At 55.9% G+C, this 21,709-nt stretch overlaps 1 protein-coding gene across 6 annotated transcripts in view; it reads right to left on the bottom strand.

Moving 5' to 3' along the window:
* Positions 1-5,986: 5,986 nt before the first annotated feature.
* The window catches only part of ILDR2 (immunoglobulin like domain containing receptor 2), a 59,199-nt gene continuing 43,476 nt past the window's right edge, over positions 5,987-21,709 (bottom strand). For 3 of the 6 annotated variants that reach the window (XM_079760849.1, XM_079760853.1, XM_079760851.1), the window contains 4 exons: positions 16,616-16,744; positions 12,763-12,979; positions 11,198-11,798; positions 5,987-10,699 (listed from right to left, as the gene is read on the bottom strand). In XM_079760849.1, the coding sequence (XP_079616975.1) occupies positions 10,664-10,699; positions 11,198-11,798; positions 12,763-12,979; positions 16,616-16,744 (983 nt within the window). In that variant the 3' untranslated portion in view covers positions 5,987-10,663. The remainder of the gene's footprint in view (positions 10,700-11,197; positions 11,799-12,762; positions 12,980-16,615; positions 16,745-21,709) is intronic. The other 3 variants (XM_079760850.1, XM_079760854.1, XM_079760852.1) reach the window with 1 other exon arrangement.

The raw sequence follows: 21,709 nt of genomic DNA, 5'->3' as shown, positions 1-21,709 counted from the left end.
TGGGCAGGTAGAGAGGAACAGTGGCCTTGTTTAGGCTGACGTGGTGGCTGGGCACAGCAGGCGGGGTCAGCGTGGCGTGGGCAGTGACCACAGACAGAGCAAGGAGCCGCGGCCAGAGCCAGCTAGTGACAGAAATGCGTGGAGTCACAGTGACTTGGAACCTCTGTGAGTCTCTCCCCAAGACTGCCCAAGGCCCCAGGCCCCCTGAAAGCGAGGCTGGAGGTTCTGTGGGGAGGGAGGAGGGAGGGGGAGAGGCATTATTCACTGGGCATCGAGATCAGTGTCCCCTCAGCTGTACTGAGGAGCACCCCACACTGGCTACAATCAAATCAGTCCCTCCTCACTGAACCTTGTCCATAGGTTCCTGGAACTGCGGCGAAACGAGGGCTACAGAAACCAAGGTTGCCAAGGCTAATTGATATACACAGGAGTTAAGTTCTGACGGCATCTTATGGCAAAACGATGTTGAATGAAACAACGTTATCTGAAGCCCTGCTTTAGTGCAAGCGTATGTAGAGCTCAAGCCCTGGTCAGGTTTCCCTTAAAGCAGCCCCGGTGTCTATGGCCCTCCGCGTGGAGCGGAGCCGTGATGCCGCAGGGCGGTCAGTGTCCGAGCAGACGCTCCCGACAGCCAGCAGCCGGGCCGGAGGGCCGGGCGCTGTATCCTCGGTGCATGTCGTCCTGGGTGGCGGCGCTTTGAGTACAAGGCTCTTCCCTGGCTAGTGCACTCACGAGCCAAAGCCGCTGTGGGTGTCTGCGTCTGTGCTGTTTGGGACTGTTGGCTGCAGCCCTCCTGAGGCAGAACCTGGGACACGCGAGGCAGTGACCTCCCCTGAGCAAGAACCAGCGTCGTTTTGAAACATCTGTAATGTAGCCCTTTACCGTCCTCCAGACCCTCCCCAGCCAACGCACACGGTCCCGCTAGGCATAATTTCAAGCACTGTGTCGCCATAGAGATGATTCAGGCTCCTGTTGCCATGGTGACCATTCTGTGAGCTAAAACACTTCCATCAATCCTCCCCCTCCTTGCCACTGCCATATGATGTAAATAAATATACACATATATATGATGTAAGAATCATATATATGTATCCTTTCCAGAGCATGTACAAGTATTTTGAGGTCAACAAACATCTTGGCAAGCATAGTGGTTTAAGGAGACACCGTCTGGTCTCCTGTGACCGACGCCCCATACCCGACATTGTAGAGATCATGAGTCAAATGAGGGCTGTGAGGGGCAGATCACTCCCAAACGCAGGGTTTTCAGGAACCTTGGGAGAGAATGCAGCTTTGGCCTGACGCCAGAGACATAGGGACAGCGCCACCCACGTGCGCCCTCCCAGGAGAGAAGGAAGCGCAAAGGTGCTGACTGTCCCGAGAACAGGAAGGACAGAGGTCATGGGACCAGAAGGGACGCTGTAAGGTGCCTGAGCACTCACCTTCCACGGGGCGCAGCCCAGTGCGTCCAGCCAGTTCTCCTGTCCTGCTTGCACAGAAAAGACTGCAGAGGCGGCCCGGCCCGTGTGGCCCAGTGGTTGAGTGTCAGCCCATGAACCAAGAGGTCATTGGTTTGGTTCCCGGTCAGGGCACATACAAGGGTTTCTGGCTCGATCCCCAGTCGGGGGGAGGGAGGGGACATGCAGGAAGCAGCCAACCAATGATGCTTCTCATTCATTGAAGTTTCTCTCTCTCCATCCCTCTCCCTTCCTCTCTAAAATCAATAAAAACATTTTTTTTTTTTTAAAAAAAGACGAAGAATGAAGAGGCGGAGAGGCAGGCCAGAAGTCCCCAGGTCTATGAACTTCCAAAAGGAGAAGGCACCTTGCCCAACATGGAGTGTTTTTCTTGAAACTAGCGAGAACTGTGGCCACAAAGTGGAAGGAATTATTAGGGACGAGCCTGGAGGGGGGTGGAGGAGAAGGGAGGGCATTAGGAGAACGCAGGAAAGAGATCAAAGTCCTGACTCAGGTGGTGACGGAGATGGGAGATGGATTTCTAAATTCAGAATGATCGGCGTGTCACCACGGCGATGCCCTGGAACGTGGAAGGCTCTGCGGGTTTTCCACAGATGGCCGGGAAAACAGCCTCCGGGTGCCCCAGATTGGGAGACTGCCTGAGGGGCGCAGGGCCCTTTAATTACTGGGTAAGAAGCTCTGGGATGCAGGGATGGATGCCTGCTGTCTGCCCAGCATCCCATTCCATTCAGTCGAGCAAAGGGCTTTTATACGAACGGCGCTAAACAGAAGTCGGCAAACTCTCCCCAGGGAGAGTATGGGCCAGGGAGCACTTTGGTGCTGCACAGACATGTGAACAAATGTAAGGAAACATCTCCCAAAAGCAAGGATTGTGTTTTAAAAAGTGTTTTAATACCAGAGAGGACGGACTCTTCTCTGCTTGCATTTTAGAGACAACGAGAGTGAGAACCAGAGAGGGAGACTGGATTCCTCTTTTTACGAGAGGCCGGGGACTGGGCTACTGAGGCCTTGGGTCGCACAGTTCAATGATGTAAGTTTTACTTGTTAACGAGAAACTCGCTTCCTGATAATTCTGTGGCATCAGAGTCTGGACTGCCTTCACAAAGTGCTTGTATCTAATGACGTCAAAAGCACATTTTAAAACAGCTTTAAGTCAAGGGAGGAGGTGTGTGCCTCGTTCCCACTTGGTTCCAAGCAAGAAACACGTGGATCTCCACAGGAATCTGCCTTGAAGACATACGTGGCAAGGTCTAAAGCTTCAGAACACAGGGGAACCCAGCCTTCTAAATAAAGAACGTGCAATGCACTTATTTGATTTGTCAAAAGTGAATGCATGCAAGACTTTTTAATTCAACGCAAAACCTGAGTCCTGGCAAGTTCGCCCCAGAGGCGTGGCCTTCGAGGGGCGCCAGTAGGTGGCGCAGCAGGCTAACTCACGCCCCTTCTCCGAGCTGCTGGCTGCCTCGCTATCCCTACACCCCCTGCCTTATGAGGTGGTCATCGCAGGCCACCTGATAAGCATTCAGGAAATGCTTAAAACAAGTTCAGCAGAAAATACCATATCACCTCAGTGGCGTGATGCCTATTATCAGGATGTCTCTGCCAAGATTTTTCAGAACCTGAAATCAGCCTATTTCTTTAGTTCTTAAATGTATATGAAAATAGGTCTTTTACACTAATCATATGGAAGTGAACAGGGTGTAGACATAAAATAATGGTTTTTGTCCCCACAGTTGCCTAATTCTAATCCGTCCAATGGGTCTAGCCCTTCTTTGCTTCTTGAATGATACCTAGATCCATAATGTCTCTGGTTGCTCTTGAATAATCAATGGCCTTCTATTTACTTCTAACCCCCCAAATTGTCTTATTTCTGTAGTTAGAATAGTGATTCTTTTATAACCATCAAACACTGAACAACTTGTGAAGTTAAACCTCCTTGTTCTCCCCTATCTCGGGCTCATGTTAGTCAAGGGCAGGGGTGGGGACCTTTTTCCTGCCAAGGGCCGTTTGCATATTTATAACATCATTCTCGGGCCATACAGAATTATCAACTTAAAAATTGGCCTGCTCTATTTGTCCAACATTTAATTAACTCACCCAAAATGCCTTGGCAGGGCCAGACCCAATGATTTCACAGGCCTTACATGGCCTGCGGGCCAGATGTTCCCCACCCCTCCTCTAGAGGCTTGCATTGGAGAGAAATGCATGTACCTTCTAGATCCTCCCCCCCCCCCTTTAGCTTTCCCACTCCTTCTTCGCTCAGTCACTCATTCCTCTCGGCCCCTGAGGGTAGCTACATTTTGTGGCGTCATCATGGAGAGAAGGAGGACAGCTCAGGAGCAAGAACGTCTTTCCTGGTTGGCACCAATGTAAAATGGCATTCTACCAAACACGAGTTCACAGTCAAACCTATAAAACAGCCCTGGCAGCGTTGCTCAGTGGTTAGAGCATGGCCTGTGCACCGAAGGGCTTCCGGTTCAATTTCCAGTCAAGGGCACATAACTCAGTTGCAGAGTCGATCCCCAGCCCCAGTCAGGGCGCGTGCAGGAGGCAACCAGTCAATGTCTCATGTTGATGTTTCTCTCTCTCCTCCCTCCTCCTTCAGCCCTCCCTTCCACTCTCTCTATAAAGCAATGGAAAAAAACAAACAAAAAGATATAAAACACATAAGGAAACAAGAAAGCATGAGTGACAGCAGAAGTAATGAACTTCAAGCTTACACCCATAAACACTGCTGATTTTGGCACCACTGAGTATCTAGAGTAATACTAGTAAAAGTGTAATATGCTAATTAGACCAGACGACTTTCCTGACAACCTTCCAGACAAAGCCAGGGCTCTGAGGGCAGGTCCTGGGTGCGTGCCCGCAGCTGGAGGGAAGCCCAGGTGCCAGGTGCCAGAGGGAAGCCGGTGCCGGCAGCAGGGGGGTGGGGGGGGGCGTTGAAGACCTACTCTTGCACAAATTTCATGCATTGGGCCTCTAGTAAAATATAAAATTTGTGTGTTTAATATATTCAAAGAAATAAGAATTTTATACAGGAGTAAAGAGCAAGATGCTCTCAACAATGACCATGCAAGTTTAAAAAAGACCTAAATTGAACTTTTAAAAATGAAAAACATAAAGTTGTATAATTAAAAATAGAACTGTAAGGAGATTAGAGCCAACTGAAGAGAGAAGTAGGGAACTGGAAGATGAACCTGAAGAACGCAGTAAAGATAGACAAAGAGATGGGAATGCAAAAGGTAGGTTAAGCAACACGTAGCATAGAATGAAAAGGTCTGAGTACATTTAACTGCAATTCTCAAAAGAGTTTAAAGAGAAGAAATATTTGATATGTTAGTAGCTGAGAGTTTTCAGTAACTGATGGAAAATACTGATTTAGGAAGCACAACAAATCCCAATCTGAATAAATTTTTAAAAAATTCACACCTGGTCACATGTTATTTAAACCAAAGAACACTGGAGACAAAAAGAAAATCTGAAAAACAGCCAGAGAGACAAGACAGATCACTTACAAAGCAAGGATAATTCGGTTGGTAACTGACTTCTCAAAATAACCAACCACAAAAGTCAGAGGGAGTGGAGTGATGTCTTGAGAGTGTGGACAGGAGGTAACTATTAATCTAAAGTTGTATATTCAGTGAAATTATCTTTCAAGAACAAGAATGGCATAAAAACTTGGGTTTTCTGATAAACAAGAACTAGTCGAGTATGGTACCCTTAGACCATCACTAAAGAAGACTTCCTTCAGAAAGAAGGGGGAAAACCTCAAAAGAAGATACGAAACGCAGGAAGAAATGACGCGTACAACAACACGCAGGTGATTCTAAAACACTTTCTAAATCAAACCACTATTCTATAAAGCGAAAGAGCAAGATGGGATTAAAATAACGGACCAAACAGCAGGAAGTCCGGAGGAGGGCATCGGAGTGCAACACCATTTGCGTCTATCTTTAGGCAAATCTGCGGGTGGACACTATAAAGTTAACTGCTTAATAGAAAAGAACTGAGCCCAGATGCTTCACGCAAGGACAGGCTTTCTGTTCACCCGGGACCCGGGATCTGCACCGCCGGAGCCTGGCAGGAGGAGGGTCAGCGGTTCCCTTCTTTTGCTAACGGCTGTTCAGACGCCTCCTCTGCATTAGGGTGCCGTGGAGTTTTCCAGATCCCTTCGGAACATGCCCTCCCAGGAACTGCTTCCTTCCTCACTTCCCAAGTGCCATTTCTCGCAGGTGGCCCTTCTGGCAACGAGCTGGGCGCCACCCACCGTGCAGCCTCCCAGCTGCCCTCTCCCGAGGCGGCGGTCTGCGCAGAGCCACGGCGATGCTCGTCCAAACCTGTGCAACACGCGGTGCGTCCTCAGGCCCACAGCCGCGGCTTATTCTGCTGTCCCGGGGCTTAACGCGACCTGCGCAGCGCCGAGCGTGAGTTTTTCCTGCTGGGTCTCTGACTGTCAGGTCATGATCAGACGTAGTTGTGTTCATCATGAGACTTGACCACACATGGAGGTGAAAAATGCTTTATTTCAGTTTAAAACATCACAATGCAAATTCGCTCTGTATATTTGACACTGAAAAGCAGTCCCGGGCAACAGACATACAGACAGTTCAGTTTCGATGGCACAGACGAGGCACAAAAACGAACGGGCAGGTGACGCGGGCAGCACCTTCCCCAGCCTCCGTGTCCCTTTTCCGTCCTCCCGCAGGTGCCCGAGTGTATCCCTTCGCCCACACAGCGGTGCTCCCTGGAAGCCACGGGGAGGGGCTCCCCTCGTTCAGCCTTCCAGGGAGCAGGTCCAGCCCCACCAGCCAGCGAACACAGCGTAGAGTAACCGCCTCTGCCTCCCGCGGTATCTGCCCTCTTCGTTCTACGCAAAATCCCCGAATGCAGGGAAGTGGCAGACAGTTAGACCCTAAGCAGGTCACCCCCAAGGCCTGGGATTCTGAGTCTCGATGAATTTGTACTTTGGCTCAGAAATTCCTCTTCAAGGAGGAGTCTAAAATCTGTAACACAGTTATCAAGGCGCCCCCAGCACTGGGTGAGGCCGAGTCCCCGGCACATCAGCAGGCGCTGGGCAGTGCCCTGTAGGACGGGCAGCGTGTCTGTGCTCACAGCTTCCACTCGTGGGCCTCGAGTGCAGGACTCCTGCCACCGTGCTGGGCGGTACGGAGGGTCGGCCAGACCCCAGGCCCTCAGGAATCCAGGAACTGGAAAGAACCCTAGACAGACAGTCCGTAGGCCTGGCTCTGGGTTTTTAAAAGCTCCTTTTCAACCTCTTTCACTTTGTTTGATGGGACTCCAGCACCCGCCCCCCCCACCCCCCCCCACAGACGCAATGAAACAGGGCACGTGGGAGTGGCCTGTAAACAGCAGCACCCTGAACATCAGGCAGAGAGCGCCACCTTCTCACCGCCCCGGCAGCGGGGCCCAGGCGGCTGCTTGCAGCAGCTCACGGGCGTCCTCGCCCACTCGGATGTCCAGAGCCCCAACTCCGAGCATCACGGATCAGCTTCCCGGGAGGTCGGAGGTGGATCCTGGCAGGAAAAGCTAGGCCCCTGAAGCACCTGGACCCCATGTTGGTTGGATCCCTACACCCAAGTCACTTTCAAACTCCTGTCAGGTTCAGGCAGCGCTGGGACCTGGGTTGGGAGGATGGGTCACGTAGATTTGATTCTTCTTGCCCACCCCACATGCGGCAGTCGAGTCTTCTGTGTGGTCAGGCGATTTGGGGAATCACGGATCCAGCAGAAAAGACCTAAGGCTTGGAGTCCGGAGACCAAATTCCGTGTGTGACTTCACCAACGGGTGACGGAGTACCTCTCCATCGCTAAAGCCACGGCTGCGGCCTCCGGCAGAGGCTGCCTGAGTCCAGTCCAGGAGCCGTGTGAGTCTTGGAGACGACGAGGAGCACTGTCAGGCGTGGCGAGGTGCTGTGAGCACGGAGTGCCTGGGGGTGAGTGGCAGCCCCCTCCCACTCCCGTGCCAGGGGCAGAGTGAGGCTCAGGAGATGAGGCCCGTCTTCTCGGTAAGACGTTCTGTGTCGGGAGGGTGGCCGGCAGCACTGGAGGCTGGGCACGGAGCCCGGAGCAGCCAGGACAGCGCTCCTGTGAGCACGGTGGGCAGGACAGCTGGCATGCACTGTCAGCTCCGTGACAGACGTCCCCGGCTTCCTAATGAGTCTATGCACGGCCCAGAGACGCAGTTCACCTACCAGGGGACACTCGGCCACCGGCATCCACGTGCCCTCAACACGTCCCTGACTCACTGTGACTCACAGGCAAACACAGCAGCTCACACCTCATCCCCTGGGCCCTCCGCCGCCCCCTCCCTCTCCCAGGTCACCTTTCTTTATTAACATCGGCTTTCCCGATCACTGAGAATATCATGAACTAAGATGGATGGACACGCACACAATACTAAAATATCAAAATATACCCATTTAAATAGCACACACACACTTTAATCTCCGGGTCTGCTGTCACTATCCATCGCAGCGCTTCACATGATGCATGAAACCTCCCAATGCTTTCTTGGGCATGTCCTGCTCCCCCAGGTCCCAGGGGACAGAGGCCAGCCTCACACCAGACTGGCTTTGTGCCCCAGGAAACCCGGGAGGGAGGCTGGGCAAGCCCTTCCTCTGAGGACACACGACTCAGGAGAGCAGGACCAGGGGGTCCAGGAAAGCCGGGGCGCTGAGGGCACCTCTGCCTTCCCTTGTCCGTCAGCCTCACCTCCTGCCCACGTACCCAGAAGCGACCGTCTTCTCTCTTCACTGCAGGCCTCGTCGTCTCAGTCCCTCCACAGCGGACAAGCTGGCCCAGCCCCAGGCTACTTCCTGTCTGTCACTGTCTGTACTTGCGTTGTCCTTGGAATGGCAGGTTTCCAATTTTAGTCCTTTCCCACTGCCTCCTCCAGTCACCCACACCAGAGTGCGCGTCTCGGAGCAGTGGGGGCTCTGCGGCGGGCGTGGGGGGCTCTCTGGTGGCGAGAAGCCCGATTCAGGGTGCGGATGAAGAGATGATAGCGCCTGCAGCTACCTATGTTCTCCAAGACTGCCTGAGCAAGTCGGACTCCAAAGCTGGTGACTAAGAAAGGGTGTTTTAATCGTCTTTCCCACCTGAACCAGGGCCCAAATGGACAGACTAGACCTAGGCTTTTGGAGGCCAGGGACAGCAGCACGTCTAAGACTCAGCACCAGGGTTATGGCTCATGTCTTCCAGCCCTTGGAAGTGCCAGCACTGGGCTGAACTGTCCGCCTGGGTCCTCCCGGACAGGCCAGAGCCACCGTGGAGTCCTTGGCAGCCCAGTTCTCCAAGCAATGATATCAACCCAGCCACTGGCCCTCACCCAGCCACTTGTTCGTTTCATTGCACACGTACGACTGTTTTGGCAATACCTGATGTAAATGGAATGGTCCTCCAAGAATGAGGCCTAGCTCCAGGCAGGTGGCCCTAGAGAAGCCCAAGGAGATGCTGAGGAAGGAAGCTGTCCAGGGAGCCACAGGGAGAGGATGGACCCGTGTGGCAGGCATGCACCCTCCAGGGATTGGATTCAACCACGAGTCCCGCCAAACAGCCTGGGGAGAAAGGCTTTGGCCAAAGTCTGTCCAAGAAAGTGGAGGCTGTGGAGTCAGGGACTGGATGGAGTCAGGGGTTCAGGGCTGGACAGTGAAGCAAGAAGAGGATGCACGTGTAAAGAGAGCAACGTCTTATGCCTTGAGTAGGAGTCAGCGATGTGGGCTCGCTTACTGGCGGTTCTTCCGTTGGGCAGCTGGGCTCCCTCATGTCTGCAATCAGCTGAGAGTTGACAGGCTGTCAGAGAGGGGGAGGGGGAACTGGGCCCTTTCTCCCATCATGCAGCGGGACAGCCCGGCTCATTCCCCTGGTGGTAACTGCCAGGTGCCCAAGAGGAGCAAGAGAGGGCAGTCCCATGCTCAGGGATTTTCCGTCTCGGCTTGTGCCACATTTGTCACTGGGCCACCAGCCCAATCTAATCACCTGGCCATGCCAGACTCGAGGATGGAGAGACAGGCTTCACTTCTCAGTGAGAAGGAAAGTGTGGCCCTTTTTTTGCAATTTACACAAATGACAAAATCCAGAGTGATCCAGCTTTGGGAGGCAAAGCCGTCATTTCGGCAGCGGTGGGCACAGGAAGCGCTCCTCTGGGAGCCGCACCCCCTTGTCTCCCAGGCGCCTGGCGTGGCCACACAGCGAGGCCAGGGTGCGTGGGCACGTCTCCGGGTCCGGGAACAGCGGAGCTGCTGCGGCAGGAACTACGCGTGGCAAACGCAGTACAAACCCAGGGAGATCACGGGAGTCCGTGGGGGAAATGGCCCATAGTCCAAATACGAGAACATGTATTCTTTTCACGCCATTACTGCATCCTCTCCTTTCGCTCCCGCTTCTCCTGCACGTGCGGACTTGGAGCATTTACCACAAAGCCTGTCGGCCTGTGGAGGGAGGCGGGCTCTGTGTGGCCCCAGCCCTTGCCCAAGACTCAGGCGTGTGCAGCAGAGAGAGAAAACGCAGCTTACGTTCTCAGAACGGAAAAGGAATCCACTTAGACAGCTTTTCAAACAGGTATACACTCTCTTCCGTGTTGTGCCGGCCACTCAAGAACTGTCCTTCGGAACAGCAAATTGAAGTCATTTCTGTGACTGTCCAGCAGGTCACGGTCATGAGCTGACAGCTTCTGACTTCCGTGTGACGCAGTGGTTGAGCAGTGACGGAGGAGATGGAGTAACAGGTGTACTCAGCCTGAAGCTCTCTCCCGTGGCCAGGAGGCCTTCGGATAGCAGTGAGGAGTTCTGCCTCTCGGCACAGCCAGGGGCACGGAAATGCGTGCTGGAGGCAGCGGCATTCCTGGAGATCAGCCGTGCCCAGCTCACTCCTGTCAGACTTGGAAAGAATCCTGGTTCGGCTAAGGAGACCGGGCGGGCGAGAAATGCGCGTGGGGAAGGTTCCTGCGTGCAGTCACTTCCATGGCGGATTTCTCAAACCAGTCAGATGGCACTGAGGTTTGGAATCAGCCTCGCTCAGGCTTCCCCCATCCCTGGCCAAGGCAAAGATCAGCAAACCTTCCAAGGTGGCGGCCGGAGAAGGTCCCGGCCTGCTGGCTCCTGGATTTGTGCCTTGTCCCCATTGTCCACTTCTGAGTCTTGTCATTCAGAGAGAAGTCTCGAACAAACATCAGACCACAAGGGACATCCTGGTTGGAAAGTCATTCTGGAGAAGAGCAGAAAGAGCCCGGCATGAGACCACACACGGCTTAGAGAACCAGCGCCACAGGTGGTGCTGCGGGCACAGTCCACAGCGTGGCCCGGGCCTGGCACCCACACCCCCGAGGGAAGCACTCACAGGATGGGGAGGGGTGTGCACACACGCGTGTGCAGGAAGTTCTTTCTGCACGCAGGCCTCCCAGCCCATGTAAGGCACCTCGATGGCACCCAGAATCCCTGACGCTGCTTGTTAGAGATGGTCACTAATGAGCCTACCTCTCCTTCCACACACCTGCGCGCCTGCCTTGCCAGCTCCCCAGGCCCCCTGCCTCCTCACCCCACCTGTCGCCGGGAGAGGGAGGTGGGGGGGACCAGCCGGCACCCAAGTTCCCTGCAGCGGCCCCCTCCTCCACCAGCCCCTCCGTAGTCTCTGGGCCACCTGCTCTGCCCCCTCCTCGGGCCCCCCCAGCCGGGACAGGCCCTGCCCAGGCAGCCGCGGCCTCACCGGCTTCTTGGGGGGCTCCTTCTTCCGCCTCTTTTCCGAGGAGCCGTGGGCCGACAGGTCGCGGCCGCGGTGGGACGGCGCCCGGCTCAGCTCGAGCTCACTGTAGGGCGGCAGCGTGTCCTCGGCCGAGTCCCCCTCGTCGCTGCCCCGCGGAGCGCGTGCCCGGTAGGTGGCCGGCGGCGACCAGGCGTAGTAGGGGGCGCCGCGCCGGGCCGGGGTCTCCAGGCTGCCCCCGCGGCCCGGGCGCTCGCAGGCGGCCGGCAGGCTCACCAGCCGGGGCAGCGCGGCGTCCTCGGGGGTCCAGGCGCGCTCGGCCTCGGCGGGGGGCTCGCGGCTGTGGCTCCGTGCCCCGAAGTACCGCTCCGGTGAGTAGCCCTCGGGGGGGTACCCCTCGGGGGGGCCGTCCCCAAAGAGACCCCCGCGCGCCCGCGTCTCCGTGCGCTCGAAGCGGCCCCCCGCCCTGGCGTCCAGGCTGTCTTCGGCCGCCCGGCGGGACCGCGCGTAGGAGTCGGCGAAGGCGGCCAGCTCGTCCATGGACACGGCCGGCACCCCCGGGGCGAAGCTCTTGCGCGACAGCATCTCGGACTTGGAGCGCTGTTGGCTGCGGGAGAGGGGACACCGGTCAGGCGGCCCGGAACGCGAGGGACACGTGTCTGCCCGGGTCTGGGGACCTGGCCGGAGCCGGCCGCACCGCTCAGGCAGGTTCTCCACAGGGAAGGGGAGGCAACCTGTCCCGCAGGGTCAGTGCGGAGCATCACCATGGGGCCCAGTGGGTGGAACTTTGGGATCCAGAGGGCGGGGCCTCCCGAGCATTATCACGTGACCTCGGGCGGGCAGCCTGTGCCACTGCTCACACCTCAGCTCCCCGGGCACAGGTGCGGCTGGCAGTTCACCCAGCTGCGGCCCACGGAGCCCTGTGGGACTTGGTGACAAACAGGCCTTGTCCTCCCTCCAACGGACTGACAGGTCTCCTCTTGGGCGCAGGCCCGAGGGGCCCACATGGACAGGGGGAGGGAGAAAGGGCTGCCCTTCAAGGGAGAGGCAGGTGAGTGAGGAAGGCGCCCCCGTGGGCAGTGGCCACACAAGAGTGGCCCCACACCCTGGCCTCCTGCATTCACTGCTGTGTGACCCGGGGCGAGTCCTTCGCCTCCCTGTGGGTTTCAGCGTCTGCAAGTTAAAACGGGGACCTGCCTGTAGAGCTATGACAATCAGATGCAACAGTATGTTGTGTTTGGCATTTTACCTTTCACATAACAAATGAGCAGAAAGGATGCGCTGATGGGTGGGGTATGTGGAGGCCACGGGATAAATATATGAGAAGGCAGGGAAGGGCTAACAGGGTTCACTAAGAGGACTGGAGGACCCATGTCACAGCGCCTGGAAGGATGACTGCACGTGTCACGTTGCTTAGTAAGTGTGGGGAGGGGTGTTCTCATAGAGAGAGAATGTGACAGGAAACCTAGAATGGCAGGCAGAGGTGCGACCGGGTAAGAACAGCCTCGGATCCACCCTGCCGTGTGCTCCTGCCCTCACACCCACCCCGAGCTGCCCCGCCACCCCTTCACCTGTGCCTGAAGCTGCCCCGGTTCTCTCGGTTGTACTCCACGGCCGAGGGCCCCCGGCTCGTCCCACTGCTGCCTCCCATGACGCCCGGCCAGTAGTCAGCATTGCTCTCCAAGTCCCGGGACACAGGGAGCTGCTTGCTGCGCATCTGATGGTAAGACTGGCGGAAACTGCCATCCTCCTCGTGTAGGGAGCTGAGTTCCGAGATGGTGTTGTTATCTGCAGGGACGAAACGAGGTAGGACAGCATTCTACGTGCTGGCCAGGACAGGACCGCTGGCCAGAGCGAGACCAGGAGCCTCGGGGAACCCCACCCAGCGCTCAGCCCCGTCTGTCCAGGGCGGCGAAGTCCTGAACTAGCCTGTTTGTTTCCTTAGCTCGGCGGGCGCTGGGTCCAGCTCGAAGCTCACTTGCCTGGAGTGGGAGGCTTCTGTTCTTGGACTCGGAAAACAATCGTCATTGCTCCACCTAAGGCAGGCTCCCCAGCAATGGGCCCGCAGCTGTCTCCTCCTAGGACATCATCATCTTGTTCAAACATGTGTCTTCTTGCGTGATTCTGTGATGAGCTGTGACGACCCCCGGCATGTTGAGCCAAAAGGGGTAAAGGAGAGAGAAGCCCCAGATCACAGTATCTTCCCTACTGTTGGCCGCGTCCCGAGGCGGGGCCTTCAGGGCGAGTACCGCCCCAGCAGCGAAGCACCCATGCCAGCCTCCTGCAGCCGTGCCCATCCCAGAGCAAGGCGTCCACAGGGCCAAGGGGGCATGCACACCTCGTGTCTGACCGCCCACCTCCTACCTCCTACTGGAAGCTCATCTAGGAACCTGGAATACCCTCGCCAGATGGCTCCAAGTCCATTTCCAGGGCCAAGGTGGACTCTTCCCCTCCCGAAAGAGTATTCTAGGTGTACGTGGCCTGGTGGCCAGGACAGCTGTTTGGAGGTGCAGGCAGGACAGGGGCCGCTGCACCAGGGTCTAAGCCTCCACGTGTGGTCTAGCCCCAGCCCCACATTGTGAGAAGGGGGAGGGGGCTGGGTACAGCTTTCTCATTTCCTCAGGTGGCCGCGGGAGCTATTTGCAACAGCACTTATGAAAAAGACCAGCATTGCAATCCGGAAAGAAAAATACACGCCTATTTATTTATAGAACTTTGAAATGGATCGAATGTCATTTTCCTTAAGAAAATAAATCTACTTAATCTATTTGTACTGTAATTCAAGCCATTTGTTTTCTAAAATCCTTTGGTTAGAACTTCAAAATATTATCAAAGTCAACATTTACAACATGGAAGGTCTGGCTGCTGAGCGAGAGGTAAGCCAAGATGGGATGTGGGAGGCACAAATGTGGGCCTGAGTTCCCTCTGCGTCTTCTCCCCTGTGTCCCTGTGAACTGCTGCTGCCCCACGAAGGGAGGGTGGTCCTTCCCACAGCGGCACGTGCCGCCTCTCCTCCTCCAGGACACGGGCTGACCAGGAGCACCGGGTAGCTGGTCATCAATTGGTTTTGGTGGTCAGTGGTTTTGAATTATAATCTAATTTTAAACCTTTCTTCCTCCGAAGGAAAATGGACTAGTGTGTATTTAAACGACAATAACTCAGAGCCTCTTGAGGAATGAAATCTAGAACCTTCCTTTCTCAGGAGCTTAGTGACGAACCATCTCCCAGGAAGCACACAGGAGAGAACCTTAAAACGCACCGAGGGTGAGGATTGTCAGCAGTCACGTGTGACGACTGAGAAATCGCATTGTTGTCCCAGAACTGCCCTCAGGCTGCAGCAGCAGCAATCTTTCCTGTCTCCAGGTCAGGGGGGCCGTCTCTGTTTCCCCATTCAGCGGACGGGTGGGCCAGGTTGCCTGCTCTAAAGTTCCTGCCCATTGAACATGACCACCACCCTCCTCCGCTTTATGGACACCTGTAACTCAGGGACGGGACAGGCAAACTTCTGTAAAGGGCCACGTAGTAAGTATTTTAGGATTTGCCAGCCATACTGTCAGGACTGTTCAACCCTGCCATTGCAGCGTGAAAGGTGTCATAGCTAATATAGACGTGACTTGGCATGGCTGTGCTCCAATAGAATTTATTCACCAGAACAGGAGGCGGGACATGGGTGCCCTGGGAACTGTCGTTTGCTGCTCCCTGCACTGGGATTCCAGACTCAAGGCATCCCAAGGGCAAGTGAGGGTCACATGGCTGGTGGACCTGGAATACCAAGGCTCACAGGGTGGATGCCTCCCTTGTTGCAACCTGCGCCTACGGATCCACTCTGAGAAGAGACCTTCAAGGCGGTCGCACTCCCGTGGCCCACCCCAGGGTTCTCTGCCTTCAGGGACAGAACCTCTCCAAGCCCCGTGAACTGCTTTCCGCCTCATCTCTGTGCCTTTATCGCAATGTCAACCGGCAGCTTCCAGGACACCGGGTTCCAGTTCTGGCGTCGGTGCCAAGACCTGGCACTGGTGACCTCCCACTGCCTCCCTCCCCTCCTCTGCAAAGTAAGGAGGGAGACTCGGCACCTCCGCCTCTTCCAGGTGTGACTCCCTCAAGTCCTGCGAGCTGGAAGGCTGTGGCCACAGCAGCCACGGAGCCACCCAGCCTGCTCACAGGTTTCTGAGCGAAGAGCACAGGGCGGAGAGTCAGGAGGGCTGGGTTCCAGTCTGATTCTGTCACTTGCACCCTCCGGCTTCCGTGTCCTCGTCTTCACACCGCACAGGTGGTTCCCGGCCATCTCCAAGGTCCCCGTGGGCACCAAGAGGCCATGACCTTGTGACCTGCCAGGCCCTGGGGACCATTTTCATCCAGGTAGACAGGACGTGCCACCTAAACCAGCCTAACTCGTCTCCGAGCCGAGATTCCCGGGGCTCCTCTCCTGGATCACCGACTCTGTCCCCTTCCAGGGATCCATGACAACATGGTTACAACTAGCTTGTCAAGTGCGGTGACATCTGCATCCCTGACACCCCAATCTGGAGACGGGCTTTTTATAGTCGGTGGTGGGAGGATGCTGCTGTGAATGCAGCTCCACGGGAGGAACTCAGAGCCGCAAACGTGGAGGAACCGGTTGTCCTTCGTCCGCACGGAGCTCCTCTCGGCTGCGTTCACGGCGGCCCAACAATCCCATCGCGTCCCTGGCAGGTTCCAGGGTGAGGAGGGTTCACAGACAGAGCGTGGAGCCCTCGGTGCCCTGCCTGCGGCACGCTCGGCGCTGCACCCGTCCCGGCACACCCGCCCGGGCTGCCTCTCCCCAGAGCTGGTCATGGGGAAGCGTGGGCTGTGTCGGCCGCCAAGTCCCCAAGGACCGGGATGAGTGAAGGGGTGGGGCCCTGCCCCACAGACTCCATGACTCCAAAGTCCTCTGACAAGGGGCAGCCTCCTGGCTTGCCCGTTCATTTCTGCTGTCGGGCATCTCAGCGGCACGAAGGCCTCTTCGTACGACACGCATCAGCAGTTGTTCTCTCGCGCGCAGGCCTCCATGCGGCCAGGGGTCGGCTGTTGTTCAATGCGAGGGCCTCTCGTGTTGGAAAGACTGAACCCCAGCTTCCACATGGAAGTCTGTCCTGGATATACTTAAAGGGGCAGCGGAGGGGACTGTTTGCGTAAGACATTTCCACCCCAGCGCACAGCCCAGCGACACTCCCTGTCCACAGATGCGGAACCTGAACCCTCTGGACACGTCTCTGTTCTTCACACAGAAGCCCCGTGTCCCTCCCTGCTGCACCTCCAGGGCCCTTTCTTCAGGATGCTGTCGCCAGCACCTGCTGGTTCTGACCCTGAAAGTCAAAAGCTGCCCAAGTTCGGGGACCCCCCCCCTCCTCCAAGTCCCCTTTAGCTGTGAATTCCTACACGAGGGAAGGCCCGGTCACATACAACACAGATGCTCACAGTGGCCCCTCAGCCTCCGGGCCGGGTCAAACTGAGCCAGCTCCTTCTCCACGTAGTACAGGACCTTCATGGAGTCCCGCTCTTTGTCCGCCTGGATCCGGTAACCTTTGCGAACTGTGGAGAAGAGGACACGCGGGTGAGCTGGGGAACTCAGGAGATGGGGCCTCGCGTATTTTCCCAGGTAGAAACCACGTCCCCACGTGTAGCAGCTCCCTTCGGAGTCCCCAGACATCTATATTTATACACTCAAGACCCGTTAATCACAGGTGCCCTCGGAACGGGGGACCAGCAGGTCGAAACAGAGTTCTGTTCTGGTACGTGTTAGTCATGTGGTCACCGCTGCTTCCTGTCCCACCCCCGGCAGCTCCACACACAGCTCCTCCTCTCAAAGCCCAGGACGCTGACCTAAGTCCTCACTGAGCACAGACCCCTTTCCAGACCGAGACAGATTGCTCTACAGCCTGCGGCTCACACCGCCACTCGGTGGGAGTTCCTGTAACTTCAAAACAGACACCTCAACATGAGGGGCCTTGACAGAGGTGGCCGGAAGCCTCTAGTGGCCTGGGAGATGGTGTAAAAACTCCACCCCTGCGTGGTGCATGGGAGCTAATGTTAGAGTACAGGCTGTGTAGGCATCAGTGCAAAATAAGATGTAAAATACGTGATTATCCTTATTTTTAGACACGAGCAATTCAAACTGCTGCTTGCTGTGTGTTACAAGCAGGTGTTATTTTCAGGGCTTAATAACAAAATTAAAGCACCAGACATAATCCCACCTCCTACATTCCCATCACTCATATTGTCAGGGACAAAAGCTGTTTGAGCCCCACACCCCCTAAGTATCACTCTAGTCCAACACCAGCCCCAATGGGAGGTCTAACCGACACAGATAAGAGAGGAGAGGAGAGCAGGGAGGGCATGGGATGGGAACAGAACAATGATGGCCACAGACAGCATGTGCTGGGTACTCGCTACGTGCTTGGCCATTGGCCCTCACGCCACCCAAGGAAGGTGCTGTTCTTAGCCAGTTTGTGGTTGAGAAAACTTTGGCTCCAAGGAGTTTCCTAACTTTGCCCCAGAATCACTGGCAGCTTGGAGTCTAGGGTCACAGTAGGAAGGAGAGACGAAGAGGATGAGGAAGAGGAGCCCAGGGCAGGAAGGCCTTAGGCGGCCAGGGCGCTGTGCTCTGAGGCGTGGTCCTGTCTCCGCCCGGCAGGACTGTACCCTGAGGTGGAAGCAGGGGACCCAGCGCCAACATCCTGCTCCCACAGCGAGGCAGACGCCATACAGAAGCCGCGTGCCTCCGGACCTCTGGTCACGTTACGGTGGACAAAGCCCCCACAGCCTTGTACATGGGAGACTGTAATAGGCTGTTCCCCAGCACCCGGGCCACAGCCTGGCACGTGGGTGGACACGGCGCCCACACGCCCCCTGGCAGGCGCTGCTGTTGTACGTGAGCGCGTGCCGGGCAGTCCACGGCCATCAGATTGTGGCGTTACTTTAAGAAAATCTCCACGCGCTGTTTAGTGACTCCTCCCAGAGGTCAGATCCATAATCCTTTCGCAGAAGCAATTATTGGAAGAAATGGTTTTACGTATCAAGCCGCACGGTCTCCCACCTCGCAGAGGCGTTTGCAGAGTAGTACAGACAGTTCAATTAAAACGCAATCATCCCACCAGCTGCTCTGTCTGTTCGAGGCAGTTCCGTCTGATGGGTGAATACAGGGCTGGGGTGGGGACTGGGCACCCTGTGGACATGCCCCTGGTTTATAGAGGGACCCCAAATAAATGGTCCCTCTGTTTTCATGTCTGTAAAAGGTAACTCAGCCCCTAGCTGGTTTGGCTCAGTGGATAGAGCGTCAGCCCGCAGACCAAAGGGTCCCAGGTTCGATTCCTGTCAAGGGCACGTTCCTTGGTTGCAGGTGCCTCCCTGGCCCGGGACCTGGTTGCAGGAGGCAACCAATCCATGTGCTTTTCTCCGTCTTCCCCTCTCTCTTCCACTCTCCCTAAAAATCAATGGAAAAATATCCTCAGGTGAGGATTACCCCCCTCCCCCCCCAAAAAAGGCAACTCTCAGTTCCCACCCTTTAAATAACCTCATAAAGAAGAGACGACACCACAGGCCAAAGCCACGGAACCGTCGAGCTCTCTGTAATCAGTAGGGGCAGCTCAAATGTCGCCACCTCTCACAGGCTTTGCTTCTCGTCACTCGAGAAGTTCTATCTCCTCTGTCTCACTCTAACTTACAAGTCATTTAGTTTGAACTTTCATCACGGCCCTTGATATATTCTAGTTTGTTTCAAGTTATTTGTAGAAATGCGTAATCTCCCCAGATTCTGCAGGGACAGGCGTCCTTGTCACTTTGTGTGAAAACACTCAGGGCCTTGCTGTACCCAGAGCAGGCGCTTACTGAGGGCGTGTGAGCGGAGCTGCTGCCAGCAGGGTGCAGTGGGGTTCCCGGTTTCCTGAGGAGTATTTTCAGTACTTTCCCTCTAGACGGTCAACTTCCCGAGGGCAGACAGGACCGGTTCTGTTTCTCTCTCACCCAGCACCTAGCAGAGCGCCAGCACCTGGCAGACATCCCGAACGTGTGAGAAGCCTCCAGTGGTAGCTGGAGGGAGCGGGCTTGGTAGGTTTTGCTTTGTTGTTATTGTTGTTGATGGTGATCCCCTCGGTAAGAAGACCAGCGTGTTTGCGGGCGTGGGGAAGGGGCTGCCCCGCCTTCGCTGTGGCTTCGTCTGCGTGTTCTGAGTGTGTGAGGAGCCCCATGTGAACTTCCAGCCGTGAAGACCGAGCTGGGCTGTGCCCAGGTACTGCCCCCTGGCGGCGAGGCGGGCCCCTGACAACCGCTGGAAACCTGGGCTGCTTGCCACGCGGACTGGAGCACATGTTCTTTCACACAACAGACATGCTCACCAGACTGGAGCGCATGTTCTGTCACACAACAGACACGCTCCTGGGCGTGTGTTACAGGAGCCGTTCCAGCCGCGAGAAGGCAGCGGCGTGCCTCCGTCCCCGTTGCGCGGACGCCCGCGCCGCTACCTGCAGGCTCGTGACCCCAGAAATTGAACTCCTCACTGTCACAAAGGACAGAGGCGAACCATTGATCCTGAGACTTTGGAGGCGTCACCCCGTGGTTCCAGGAGCTAAAACACTAGGCAGTCCTCCCTTTAAAGGCTTTTTCACTGTCAGCTCAGTGCCATGGCGCGGCACACTGGGGCTCTCCCCTCGTGCTGCGAGGAGCCACCGTGTCCCCTGGGGGCTCAGGAGCATAAAACCAGGCCTTTCCTGGACTCCCTCCCCCCGCCCCCGACTCGATGAGGTTGTTTTCTCTGGACGGCCCGAGAGAACGGCCTGATCAAACACTGCTTTGCAGTCTTCACTCAATTTATTCCCATTTGCTAGCCCCACAGCCACTCCCCTAGAACAGTGGTCGGCAAACTCATTAGTCAACAGAGCGGCAAACATGTGGCTCGCGAGCTGTGGTTTGCCGACCACTGCCTAGACCAGTGATGGCGAACCTATGACACGCGTGTCAGCACTGACACGCGTAGCCATTTCTGATGACACGCAGCCGCATGCCAAGGATGAAACATTTGCTGCTCATGAGGATGAAACATTTGCGACTAGAGTCTTGGAGTTAATTTTTTCCTCAAAGTGACACACTAACCGAGTTATGCTCAGTTGTTTGGCGAAGTTTGACACACCAAGCTCAAAAGGTTGCCCATCACTGGCCTAGACCATGCATTCCTTGAGGGGCAATTTATGAAATCTTTATTGATTTGAAGATAAATAGGATGTTGTCTGGTTGGTTTTTGTCTGTACTGAGTCTGAAGACCAGAGAACTATGCTGGGTGGTGCTATTTCAATAAGAATTGTCCCAGACCGGTGGCCAAAGCCCAACACTTTGCGGAAAAGGAGTGTGTTCCCAGTGATGTTCCAGTTTAGGTGGGTGGTTCATTTCTCTCTTCAGGTTCAGTCGGGTTCAAGGCCTTTGGTTGGCGTGGCTTCTGCACCAGCTTCTCTAACTTATTAGCCTTGCCAACTCTGCTTTCACTGGAGGGGGAATATTAGGATACTCGTTTTCATGCCACACTATAATTTTGAAACATTATTGTTAAAGATTTGGGCTAGTACTTTTGTCCCCATTGAGGCTCAACTACTTTTCAGTTAATTTCCCCTTTGCAGCCAAATGAAACTTAAAAACTTGCAAAAGACGCCCATCCCTAAGGCAGGCCCATGGCCGTGGCCCTGGTCTCAGGAGTGCCAACTTCCTGAGCTGAGTGAGGCTCTGGGGATGATGGAGCAGCTGCCAGATGCCACCCCCAGATGACAGCATCAGCTGTGGGGAGGCGGTGCTGGAAATGTGCGTGTTCTCTGTGTGCACACAGCGGGCGTAGAGACACATCCTCATTAGTTTTGAAAATGACATTTCCAAACCCTACCTGCCTACTCAATTCTTTTGCTAGAAGGGTGAGGGGAGGCAGGTAGATGTGACGAGGAAGTGGATTAGAGTGAGGGAAAAGTGGATGCGGAAAGAGCAGGTAGATCATTCCACTCGAGCAGGTGGGAGGTGGTGGCAGCAGGGACCAGGGCTGGGATGGAGATGGAGGGACCAGGCTGGGATGGAGATGGGGGGACCAGGGCTGGGATGGAGATGGGGGGACCAGGGCTGAGATGGAGATGGAGGGACCAGGCTGGGATGGAGATGGAGGGACCAGGCTGGGATGGAGATGGGGGGACCAGGGCTGGGATGGAGATGGAGGGACCAGGCTGGGATGGAGATGGAGGGACCAGGGCTGGGATGGAGATGGAGGGACCAGGGCTGAGATGGAGATGGGGGGACCAGGGCTGAGATGGAGATGGGGGGACCAGGCTGAGATGGAGATGGGGGGACCAGGGCTGAGATGGAGATGGGGGGACCAGGCTGGGATGGAGATGGGGGGACCAGGCTGGGATGGAGATGGAGGGACCAGGCTGAGATGGAGATGGAGGGACCAGGCTGGGATGGAGATGGAGGGACCAGGGCTGGGATGGAGATGGAGGGACCAGGGCTGGGATGGAGATGGGGGGACCAGGG

Source organism: Cnephaeus nilssonii (assembly GCF_951640355.1).
Source record: "Cnephaeus nilssonii genome assembly, chromosome: 21".
In the NCBI taxonomy this organism is placed as follows: Eukaryota; Metazoa; Chordata; class Mammalia; order Chiroptera; family Vespertilionidae; genus Cnephaeus; species Cnephaeus nilssonii.
The sequence above is the reverse complement of the archived record's forward strand: the minus strand, read 5'-3'. Positions and strand labels throughout refer to the sequence as shown.